The sequence below is a fragment of the Ambystoma mexicanum genome, chromosome 10, assembly GCF_040938575.1.
Source record: "Ambystoma mexicanum isolate Mex_15411 chromosome 10, UKY_AmexF1_1, whole genome shotgun sequence".
Classification (NCBI taxonomy): domain Eukaryota; kingdom Metazoa; phylum Chordata; class Amphibia; order Caudata; family Ambystomatidae; genus Ambystoma; species Ambystoma mexicanum.
In genome coordinates, this window is record NC_090932.1 from 1,556,430,083 (window position 1) to 1,556,442,602 (window position 12,520).

General features: G+C 50.1%; 1 protein-coding gene across 11 annotated transcripts in view; it reads left to right on the forward strand.

Annotated features, from left to right (window-relative positions):
- The window catches only part of DEPDC5 (DEP domain containing 5, GATOR1 subcomplex subunit), a 1,004,325-nt gene that overhangs the window by 337,361 nt on the left and 654,444 nt on the right, over positions 1 to 12,520 (forward strand). For all 11 annotated transcript variants that reach the window (XR_011276224.1, XM_069619835.1, XM_069619836.1 and 8 more), the window contains 3 exons: positions 679 to 740; positions 1,399 to 1,472; positions 2,275 to 2,344. Coding sequence is in view for 10 of the 11 variants with exons in the window: in XM_069619835.1 (XP_069475936.1) it covers positions 679 to 740; positions 1,399 to 1,472; positions 2,275 to 2,344 (206 nt within the window). In the remaining variant the exon portion in view is untranslated. The remainder of the gene's footprint in view (positions 1 to 678; positions 741 to 1,398; positions 1,473 to 2,274; positions 2,345 to 12,520) is intronic.

Below are 12,520 nucleotides of genomic sequence, written 5' to 3' on the forward strand. Positions count from 1 at the left end.
CGTTCTTTGGGCCTCTGCAAGGCCTCCAGCTATACGGTGATTCTACGGTGCCTCCTTGGGTCTCCAATCTCAGCACTCCGGAGATCTGCCACGGTCGCCCCCGGGTGCACGCTGCCTCCACCGCCGTGTTCGAGGCAGGAAGGGGGAGCCGCCAGCCGGGGCAGCCTAGCCAACCCACAGGCCACGTTCAGGCCCGGGCCCGCAGTAGTTTTGCGCGGAGCCGCTGCGCCGCAGGAAGGAGGAGCCTCTGCCCCTTCTAATCTCCAAGGCTCGTATCGCCAAGACGGCTCCACATCGGGGGTTCAAATTTGGGCATAAGGTGCCCGGCTCACTCAGAAGGGTGGGAATGGAGTTTTCTCCTCTCTCCGGGGTGTCGGGGGGGGGGATCAGGTCCCACAAACAGTGCCCTTCAGAGGAGACGAACTGAGATGCGTTATAACATCTCTGCGCCCCCTGGAGGATCCTGTTTCTATTTTTATCTCCCAATTGGCTCTGTTTTATCCCAGTGTGTTAATGTTGCACAACATATTGGATGATATAATAATACATTCTAACAGTTGTAAATAAAAGGTGCAGGATGTAAGTGGTTATGGTTGAATCTGAATGTGCTCATTTTATAATGTCTACATGTCAAGGCCTCCTTATTGCTTGCTCTAACTATTTCTCTGTTACATGCAGGGATCGGTGTTGACTTGGTGTGTATGGGCGAGCAGCCCCTTCATGCTGTGCCACTCTTTAAGGTAATGGCAGCCCTTCTCTAAAGGCTTTAGTTCCACCCTACTTATTACTAGTCCCTTTCCTGTCATGTCCTCTGTGGCCTCCTCCTCTGCCCGGTCTGTGCCTTCACATTGTCCACTGTGCAAACTGTGACCAGCAAGCTATGAACCTACATTTCTATCTCTGACTGCTCTGCCCTGTGTCCTTGCTCTGTTCTTTGCAGCTTAGTCTTCTGATCATCCTTCCTTTTGTCTCCTGTAACTGCTTACCTCTGTGGCTACATCTGTATGTTAATGAATGTGTTTCTCTGATGAAGAGTATCCCGACCTCTTGTGATTGGGCTCTAGCACTCTGATCTTTTTGCCCTTCTGTTGTGACCACCGAAGCTCTGGTCTGTTCGGTCTTCAGTCTCTCTTTCTTTTCACCTCTTCTCTCATCTCTTTATTGAACACTAATGCATTTGATGGTGGGCAGGAATTGGGGCATTTAGAAGTAAGGGGATTTGTGGAAGATGATCCCTTTGAGCTGTGTTTGAGGGTTCATCTAGGCTCTAAATGTTTGGTATGAGGTTTTGGCATATTTGGTGACCTGGTGAGGGTAGTACGTATCATTGTATTCTAATCATCTCCTCCCCCCCTGCCCCCTCCCTTTGTGGAACATTGCTACACATTCTCTTGATAGCTGCACAATCGCAGTGGCCCTGGGGATTCCCGCCTTGGAGATGACTACAACATCCCACACTGGATTAACCACAGGTGAGCAGAATGGAAGTGGGGAAAAGGGTAGTCGTCAAAATACATAGGCAAACTGGCATGCGTAAAACAGAGTGTTCAAGTGGGAAATGTTAGCTCTCAGCTAAAAGGAAACCAAACATAAGTTAATGTATCCTACTCTGTTCACCCATCTCCTCTTTTCTGTGATACACTTGACATCTACCTAATCCACTTGTTTCTTTCTCCTGCCCAACTCTTAGGGTTAGATGCACCCTGTTGATACAGCAGTGGCATTACATCATTTGAGAGCACAGGGAGGCAGGAGAATGGTGGGAAATGAGCCACCCAATCGGAGAAGTGACTTCTCCAAGCACAGGCATTACAATAGGGTCAGTAAAGAGCTCTGAAATACCAGGCCTTCAGCACTTCAGACAATAGAATTTGAACATCACATTGTGGTGCTCGGCACATCATACACTAACAGACTGCAGAGATAGCAAGCCTGACTCTGACCAGAAATGAGGAGGGCTAACAAACCTGAGGAAGCAAATGGCGTAATCAGGGCAGTCTGAACCACCAGCCAACAGACATCAACAACAAGCTATCATCCATCCCTTAGATTTCACATGAAGGGAAGAAAACACTAACTTAGATCAAATTCCGAACAGCCTCTGCTAACCCATGCCTTTCCTTTACTTTTCTAGTGGCACACCATGTTTTCTGCACACTTTTCCTTCACGTTCCCACACCCTGATTTCTCTTCATATTTTATTTCTGTATCACACCTAGATCACCTGCACCTCTTTGAGACTGAATAAGGACATTTTGCATTTTTCATTTGCAGTTTCTACACTTCAAAGAGCCAGTTCCTGTGCAACAGTTTCACGCCTCGGATCAAGCTTGCAGGAAGGAAGGTGCTTTGAGTGCTTGTATTTTAAATGTTCTTTGGGCATTGGTCCTTTACCTGCCTGCTGCTGCTGTTAATACTGGTGTTTTATATTTATTGGTTGCTTATTCTTTGATAGCTGGTATTTGTCTTTATTGGTCCTTTGGGTGATGGTATTTTGGTTGCTCATGTTTTGATTGTTAATTTTTTGGATGCTTCCACCTGTGGCCTCCCCGCAGTCACTGCATTGCACATTCTGTTTTTTTTTCCTATTTAGGAAGGTCATTAAGGAATAGTTTTTTTTTCTTCAATCAAACATTTTATGAAAGTATTCACAGAAAAACACATTGACATCAGCATAGTATATTCCAAGAACACAATCTGTCAAAGGTAAATAACAGCATGTCCCAGTGGCTGTAAGTTGGCCGAGATGCTAATAATAGGTGCTTTTCCCACAGTGCCCCCCGGCAATAGTTCAGTGTACCCCGAACCCCCCATGCTTCTTCCTTCCTTCTTGGAACCAGCGCATCAACGGCGGCCTTCTGGTGAGGCATGGGAATTTTTCGGCATAGTTCATGAATAGTTCAGGTTACCTGTTCGAATGGCTGTGATCTTTTCCGCCACCACAATTTCCCAACACTTTGACCACCATAAAGGCACAGAGGGGCCATCAACATCTTTCCAGAGCCTTGCCATTGCAACTTTTGCAGCCAATAGGAGATGAGTGCAAAGCCGTGATACCTGCCGCCGTCTCCCCCAGGAGCACAATTCCAGGGTCCCATGGAATTTAAAGCCCAGTGATAGCTTTTATGTGGTCTGTCACCTTCCTCCAGTATGCCTCGGCCTTCGGGCAAGACCACATCAGGTGGAACAAAGAGCCGTTAGATGCCCACCCTCTCCAGCAGTTTGGGTGAATTTCTGGATTGGCTTTGTTTAGTTGGGCTGCGGTGACAAAATATCTATAACAGAATTTATAACCTCCCTCCCTGTTTGAGATGCTTTGCATGCTCTTGTGGAGCCTGGTCCAGATCTTACCCCATTCCTCGATCTCTATCTCTCGGCCTATGTCTCTCTCCCAGTCCAGCATGTACTTTTCCTTTTTTCCGGGTCCGTTCTATCGAGCAGGCGGTAGAGTGTTGAGATTCTGCCCCTAGGGGCGGTAGATAGTAAAGAACTCTCAAGCGCTGTCAATTCCCTGGCTCCATTCTCCCTAATCGTTCTGTGGGAGACCCAGTGTCGAAGTTGGACATAGCGGAACCTCTCGTTTTCCCCTACCCCGAATTTTTCTTTACATTGTCCAAATTGAATGGCGGAGGCACCTTCTAGCATATCTGACAACTTTCCCAGTCCTCCCTCCTTCCATGATGTGAAGCCGTGTGCAGGATCACCCGGGGGGAAATCGAGTTTATTCCAAAAGGAAGTGAGTGGTCCCTGGGGCCCTTACAACCCAATTTTTGCGCTGCTGTCTTCCACCTGTGAACAGTCACGTTTGTTGCCGCGAGGGGGCCCGGGTTTGTGTGCTTCTTTACCGGCGGTAAGTGAGCGAGCTCTGATGGGGGAACCGGGCACCAGGCCTCCTCCATCTGCTTCCACAGAGGCTGGTCAGTGGACTGGGACCATGTGTATGCGTGGGAGAGTTGGGCTGCGTGCGCATATCTAGCCACGTCTGGGCTTCCCATTCCTCCCAACACCCTCCCGCGAAGCATGATTCTTTTTGCTATTCTGGGTTTCCCCCCCCCAGATACATTTTTGTATACTTCTCTGCAGGTTGTTCAGTTCGCTTGCTGGGACATTTACCGGGAGCGCAGCGCATTGGTATAGTAATTTAGGAACTAGATTCATCTTTACTGCAGTGATGTGGCCGAACCAGGAGATTTCCCGAGTCTCCCATTGCTTCAGATCTCGCCGGAATTCATCCAGTAGTTGGGGGAAGTTACACTGATACAACCGGGAGATCTCTTTAGGGATCTGCACCCTGAGGTAGTCGATCGCAGAATCAGCCCATGGAATCGGTAATGTGGGGCTCAGGGCTGCCTTATGTTTTTTGGAGAGATTAATTGCCAATGCAGCGGACTTGCCTAGGTTCACCTTAAACCCGGAGACACTGAAAATTCCTCAATTTCCTCCCATAGGGCCCCCAGGGATGTATTCAGCGCAGTCGCAGTTATGAGCACATCGTCCCCGTATAGTGCAATCTTGTACTCGTGCTCCCCCACTGCAAGTCCCTTTATTTTTGGGTTGCGCTTGACCCTCTTCGCAAATGTTTCCATAGATAATGCAAAAAACAGAGGCGAAAGTGGACAGCCTTGCCTGGTGCCTCTAGTTATATTGATCACTTCAGATCTGGCACCATTGATACAGAGCTGCGTGGTGGGGTTTTGATAATTAGACATAACCCATCTTGAGAAGTTAGGGCCAAACCCAAAGTGTGCTAATACCTTGCTGATATACCCCAGTACACTAGATTGAACGCTTTGTGCGCATCTAGTGACAGTACCGCCATCTGCACCCCCGTCCTAGACGCGCTCTCTATGAGATTTATAGTACGCCGGATGTTGTCTTGTCTGCCTCTTCCCGGGATGAACCCTGTCTGATCACGGGCTATTATGTCCGGGAGATGCGATTTCAGCCTTTCGCTAGTATTTTCGAAAACACTTTGTTAGTGAGAATTCTCTGTTTAGGCTGAATTTGCTAACCTAGTGAGTCCCCCAGCAGCTTTGCTGGATTTTTGGGGTTTATTTTTTTCTCCTGCCAAGAGTGAGACTCTTTTACCCTCACTCTTGGACATGATTTGAGTGTATTCCTTTGACTCTAGATGTGTTTAATGGGCTATGGGGTCTTTTACTCCATAGGGCTTCATGTGTTTTTGTGATGTGTGTTACACAGCACCCTCAGTGCAGTAACACAGGGGTGTCATAGTGACCCCCCAGTATAGACTCCATACCCTGGGACTGACTACTGTCTCCCAGGGCATGTAAAGTCACCATTGACTTTACTAGTCTTGAATTCTGAACAGAACCAGTACAAACATATTGTGGACATACTGGCCGGGGCAATTCGATTGCCCCGGGGTCTGTTAGTCGAGGGGGCACGTCTCCGTCCCCCCTGATCGAGTTTTGGCTGGTGGCAGTGGATACTACTTTTTATATTCAACCGCGAATATTTCTCTATGGGATTTTCCCATTGTTCGAGGCTACTATCTTTATTTATTTAATTACGATAGCCTCGAACATACCGCCGGTTTATTTAATTATTATTAATTCTCCGGTTGGTATTTTTTGCCAAAACTCGGTTCTAAAATGGCGTTTGTGTTCTCTTCTGTGACTCCAACCCAAGTCGAGCCCTTTGTTCCACTTTTTGGCGGGCTTCTCCACAGAAGCCCTCCAAAGTGGTGCCACTCTGTCTGGGGTACTTAGGAGGGGTGGAGGGGGATTTAGGCACCCTGGACTGAGTTGCCTAGGCAACTCAAGTCGCACTCCGTCCTGATTGGCCCAAGTGGTGAGCCGGCCGGCATGTTTGAGTGACAGCTAGGCTGAGTGAAAGCAGGGCTTTGGGGACTTCAGAAGTCACCACAGGACCTAAGAATCCGACGAGGGAGAAGCTGAGCCGACCTGCTACGACGACACCACCGGTGGAGCCCTGCTGGACCGTCTCACCACTTTTCCCAACGACAGAGGAGATCTCCCGCCGGAGAGTCTTCTTCTTTTGACTGGTGGGGATAACCAGTTTCACCGTCTTTTCGCCTTCCTGACGCATCTCGTGGCCGCCTTGCCTGTGCCAAGCACCCCGGCAACCGGAATACCACGTTTTACCACGACCGCGAAATAAAGGGTAGTACCTTTAACCAGAAAACTCTGCGGCTGGTTTCTTCCTTGGCAGTGCAACGATCTTCATCTCTCCTCCAAGTCGAGATCTTCTCTTCCTCTGGACGACGCCGAGACTTGCACCCGCTGCCAGGAACAACTGCCACCGCTGAAGGATCCTTCCCACTTAAGGTACCGTGTTCCGCCTGGTTTCCCTTGCCACCGACTGTACGGGGTAGATTTAGCCCCCGGCTTTCGAACCAGGGTTAGCCTGGGACACCCTGGCTAAACTTTTCTGAGCCTTTCTAAACTCTTTTCGAACTCTCTGCAAGACTTTCAAAGCCTAGTGTAACTGTGTGATCTTGGGGGCATTTGTGCTCTGCTCTCTCTAAGAGTGGGCCCAGCCTATGGACTTTGGCTCACAAGTGACATTTGCTCTTCTGCCTTGCTAAAAGTGTTCCTAAATCTTAGAGTGGTGTATCCTCACATATTCTGTCTTTTTCCCTCCCTTCTTCATGAACTTATTGGAGTGCCATCTATAGTTAAGCGCTCACCTCTGTCTGGAAATAAGTGGTGTTAACTAAGACTTGTCTGATAAGGAATAAGGGTTGTATATATCATAATAGTAACTGTGTTTAGAGTGTTTTACAATAAGAGTTCTGGAGTGTTTCAAACAGTGTGTTTTTAAATAAATAATTATATACTTTGATACCAAAGCTCTGGTCAGTGTTTGCTTGTGCTATTGTGTCTGAGTGCCTATTGTGTATACTTTGCATACTGCCTAACTCTTCTTCAGGGAAGTCTGACTGCTCAGCCACAGCTACCAGGTAAATCTGGGTGGTACAGACTGCTACCAAGTGGGTTTACTGCTAACACCTGTAGTCCTAAATCTTTTGCAGTGTTCCCAAAGGGAACTGCACAGGTTTCTGCCTAGCACACTTTCCCATTATTATTCATAAGGGTTATAGGTCTGTAAGAGGAGGCCTGGTCTGGGTCCTTCCCCGGTTTGTGTACTAGAATCATTAATGATTCCGCCATTGATTTAGTGACTGAGCCCGTGGTCAGAAAGGAGTTAAATAGGGTAGTTAGTTGCGGGACAAGAATATGCGCATAGGTTTTATAAAATTTAGCATTCAGGCCATCAGGGCCTGGCGCCGTGTTTGTTAGGGACTTGATGGCTTTTATGACTTCCTCCGACGTAATCGGATTTTCAAGGGTTCGCTGTGAGGTTGTGTACGGGGAATGTGGGTGGGCAGATAGCTGGGCAGGCTATCGTGGAGCGCGGGAGGGCCGTCCATTACTGCCCTGTGGTAATTCACCAGCTCTTCCATTTTGTCCTTATCGGTATAAAGAGCTCTACCATCAGCTCCGATAAGTCTTAGGATGTTGGTGTAGACTTTTCTTAGTTTATATGCGAGCACTCTATTCGCTTTATTGCCTTTGCTATAATAAAATTGTTCGGTGTAGGCTAATGATTTAGCGGTGCGATCTGCCCAGTGTATTTCAAGTGCAGTCTTAGCTTTCTTCCATGCCCACTCAGTTTTCCATGATCTATGCGACTGTAACTCCTTTTCCAATGACACTACCTTGCCCTCTAATTTGGCCACAGCTATTTTCGAGATCCACTTCTGCTCCGCCCCTGCAATAATGAGGGTACCCCTCACCACCGCCTTCATGTCGTCCCAGATAATGTCTATGCCTGTATCAGGCATTGCGTTTTCAGTGAAATAGTGAGTGTTTCTTTGGTTTCCCTTTTTACACTATCATCCAGAAGGATGGTGTCGTACAGCTTCCGGAATCTCTGAGGGGGATGAGTGGAGCCTTTTATGCTGCAGACACTGGGGCATGGTCCGAAATCGTCCGGGTGTGTAGATCTATTTTCTCCAGCATTGGATCTTTCATGGATTCACATGCTTAGAATATTCCCCGTCGACAGACTGGGAACCCTCGGTAAGCTTATAAAGCCTTTTCCCGTAGGAAAACGTTCGACACTTTTGTGTCCTATCTATGTTGTTTTGGGGCACGCACACACGCCCCACTAGGACGTAGTGGTATAAATGCCCCGCCCCCGCGGCTCCCTTCAGATTTCAACCGTCTCCAAAGTGGGAACACCCCGTGTATTTTCTACTTGGTTAGGTTGTGCTGTTGCGGTTTTTCTCCCAATGTCGGGAAAAGCACTGTTCCGCCCGTGCGCTACGTGCGGACTAAAGAAGGTCTATGAGGGGGACGGACATATGGACTGCATTTACTGTCTGCACCCTCATCACTCGGCTGACAAGTGCGACATGTGTAAGGGCTTCTCCCAGAAGACTCTTAAGGAGTCGCAGACTTGTTGCATGGTTGAACGACGGAGCGGGGGCATACCCGCCTTCGTAAGTAGGCTCCACACGCAGCGCAGCCTCAGTGTCAAAATCTTCAGGGGCCCCGCGCCGCTCATCGTCATCGGAACCCCCAGTAAAGAAATCGAGACCAGTGGACAAGGAATCGTCGGTAGGCCATTACAGGGACTCTTCTTCGAAGAAGGCCTCTTCGTCCTCATCTTCAGCGAGGAAAGATAAAGAAAAATCTAAATCCTCCTCGGGCGATCGTCATAGATCGACCTTGAGTCGAGAGACAGAGAAATGCAGGTCGAGTTCAGAAAAGGCGGGAGCAATGCATAAGCCTGGCGACCACCACCGTCGTCGACGGTTGGGCAGTCGTCAGCTACTTCTCTGCCGCTGACGCAGTTGAAATCAACTGTTCCTGGATTGCCGGCGACAACGACGTCAACTATTGCTTCGTCGACGGATATCCCGCAAGAGGCCTGGCGTCCAGAGGTCTACGACCCAATTTTGCTGGACACACTTCTACAGCAGGAGGCCTTGTCGGTATCCTCGGGAGACGAGGGCGAAAGGATAGCTGCCCCTGCAGACCTGGGGTTACAAGTTACCACACCTTTCTCCGGGAGCATTCCGGGTTCTGCCCCCCTGCTTAATCCGCAATCGTTTTTTTCATTGGAGGTCTTGTCCACGCTGCAAACGCTGCTGAGAACACTGGATGACAGACTGCCTCGAACAACTCCGGCCAGGCTGGTCGTCGACGACCCAGGCCCGTCTCGCCGCCCTCCACCTTCAACCCCTGCGGCAGGGCCTCTGGAAGCAAATCTCTCAGCCCCACGCCGCGACGAAGGGGAACTGTGGGATTCGGAATCAGGCAGCAGAGCGTCGTCGGTGGTCTTCCATTCCCCCTCCAGGGATCCGACCTGGGAGTCCGATGCAGAATTGGAAACCCCGAGGAGCCCGGCTCAGCCGTCTCCCCCAGACGATATCGGGTCATTTCACAACATGATGGCCAGGGCTTGCACAGAATTCGGGCTGGCCCAAGAAGAACTCTACTCCCAAGTGCCTTTCCTCACAACCAACACCTGACTCTGTGGTATCGGCGGCGGCGGCGAGAAAAGCAAGGGCTCAACACAAGTGTACGACCCCCCCGGAAAGTGATGCTAGACGCCAGGATGTGTTCGGCAAAAAAAGTCCTGTCGGTAGGTGCTACCACAGTGAAGACGGCCAATTCTCTCGCCATAGTTGCTAGATACGACAGGGAGATGTGACATCGGTTGGCGCCTATACTCGAACACCTTCCAGATGAACATCGGAAAGCAGCTATGTTACTAGTCAGGGAAGGTGAGGAGGCTTCAAATCATGCCATTAACATCGCAGTAGACCTTGCGGAGTCGGGGTTTAAGCAGGTGAACAACGGCGTAGTTCTCCGACGACAGGCATGGCTGAAATGCACCAACTTCCAAACGGAGGTGCAGTACAAGGTACTGGATATGCCTTTTGAAGGAGACCTCCTCTTCGGCGGGAAGGTCGACGAGGCCCTGAAGGGCATGAAGGAGGACTCGGACACGGCACGTTCCTTGGGGGCCCTCCAGAGTGGTCGGGGTTTCCGGTCTTTTCGTCCCTTCAGAGGAGCATCGGGGAATTCCAGATTTTCATTGTGGGACCGAACCTTCGGTAGGCCAGCATATTCCTCTCAGGGATACAGGCGAGTTTCGCAAGCGGCTAAACGTCGCCGGGACTACCAAGCCCCCAAGAAGAGAGCAGGTTACTCGTCGTCGACGAGGGATAAACAGAGCAAGGACCAGCAATGACGGGCATTGGAACGTTCTGGGGGGCAGAGTGTCAACGAATGGAAGCTAATAACAACAGATCAATGGGTGTTGGACACTGTAAAATACGGACATTCCCTGCAATTCAAGAGCAACCCTCCGCATATTCCACCAGCGTGTGTAGCTCATTCCCATCTGAGCGTGTTGCTGCAGGAAGTAGCACTTATGCTATAAAAAGGGACTATAGAACTGGTCTCGTCTTCACAAAGGGGTCAAGGGGTTTATTCCCGATACTTTGTGGTGAAAAAGCCAATTGGAATGTGGCGTCCCATCCTAGACCTGCACGAACTAAACAAGTTGTTGAAAAACATAAAGTTCAAGATGCTCACGCTCCAGGAGGTGATCAGGTCAGTTCAAGAAGGGGATTTTCTGGCGTCTCTGGACCTGCAAGACGCGTACTTCCACATACCGACGTGTCGGCGACACAAGAAGTACCTAAGGTTTGTGGTAGGGCGGACTCACTACCAGTTCACAGTTCTTCCTTTTGGACTGAAATCTTCCCCCAGAACGTTCACAAAATGACTGGCTCCGGTGGCAGCCTGGCTGAGAAGGCAAGGCCACCATGTATACCCGTATCTCGACGACTGGTTGGTGAGGGGGTCCCCTCCGGCGCCGACGCACAAGAGTCTACAGGACAACATGAGCCTCTTGCAACGATATGGGTTTGCGATAAACTTCGAAAAATCCTTGTTAACGCCGTCCAAAAGCTTGGTGTTTCTGGGTGCACAGTTCGAGACCCAGTTGGGGTTAGTCAGACCATCCCTCGACCGGATCACCAGGCTCAGTCGATTGGCAGGTCAGTTGAAAATCGATTCCAGGCTGTCGGGGAGAAAATATACATCAATCCTGGGAGCTATGGCATCCTGCATTCCTCTGGTGCCCAACTGCCGCCTTTTCATGAGGCCAGTGCAACAGTTTTTGGTGGATCGTTGGACGCAGGCTCACAGCCTCTGGCCAGACAAGCTGACCGTCGACGAAAAGCTCCTATTAGCTCTTCCGTGGTGGAAGAGAGTTCAGAATATTTCCAAAGGAGTACCCCTACAGGAGCCGGAGTCCGGTTCACTGTGGTGACGGACGCGTTCCTAACTGGCTGGGGAGCGCACATGGGCACTCTTCAGACACAAGGCCGTTGGTCTCAGAAGGAATCTCTCCTGCACATCAACGTTCTGGAATTGAGAGCGGTCCGCTGGGGCCTGAGGGCGTTCCTGCCTCACATCAGGGGATCCACAGTGAGAGTTTTGACGGACAACACCATGGCAATGTTTTACTTATGGAAGCAAGGCGGCACGCGATCCAGAACCCTCTCATCGAGGCTCAGAAGGTGTGGCACTGGGCTCTAAAACACGATATATCCATCGTAGCTCATCACCTGCCAGGAGTGAGGAACGAGCAGACGGACTCGCTCAACAGGAATATGGACCAGATTCACGATTGGAAATAGACACCAATCAATTGTCGAAGGTCTTCGAGAAATGGGGGGCGACCTCAGCTGGATCTCTTCGCCACGAAGAAGAACAAGAAGTGAGAGATGTACGCCAGCAGGTGGCCACAGGAAGATTCGGTGGGAGAAGTGTTTTCCTTCCCGTGGACGGGCAAGTTCCTCTACGCCTTCCCTCCGTTCCCTCTGATACGGAGAACTCTGCAGTGGATATGCAGGTACAGGTGCCGAGTCATCCTGATAGCGCCGTGTTGGCCGAGGCAACCATGGTTTTCCGACCTGCTTTATCTGTCAGCGGATCATCCGATAACGTTCCCGAAGGCGCCCAACCTCTTGTCCCGGGACGTAGGAACGGTGTGGCATCACAACCCGAGCAGCCTCAACCTCACAGCTTGGCTCCTGACTTTTCATTATTTGGTGCCTTGAACATTCCCTCGGACTGTCGGAAGATATTACAGGCTACGCGGGCCCCGTCCACCAACAAATCCTACGGGTGTAAGTGGAGGAGATCCTGTACGTGGTGCCAAGGACAGGCAGGAGTGGAACCTCAGAGGGTTACTCTGGAACAGCTTCTCCCGTATTTACTACATTTGGCGAAGAGTGGTTTGTCTTTTTCATCTCTAAAGGTTCACCTGGCGGCCATCTCTAGGTTCACAAGAGAGAGGAAATCAACACCCTTGTTTAGTGACAGGTTAGTGAAACACTTCATGAGCGGTTTGTTCCGGACATTTCCCCCGGTTAAGCGTTTTGCACCGACGTGGAGCCTTAACATGGTACTTGCAGGGTTAATGAAACCACCCTTTGAGCCAATGG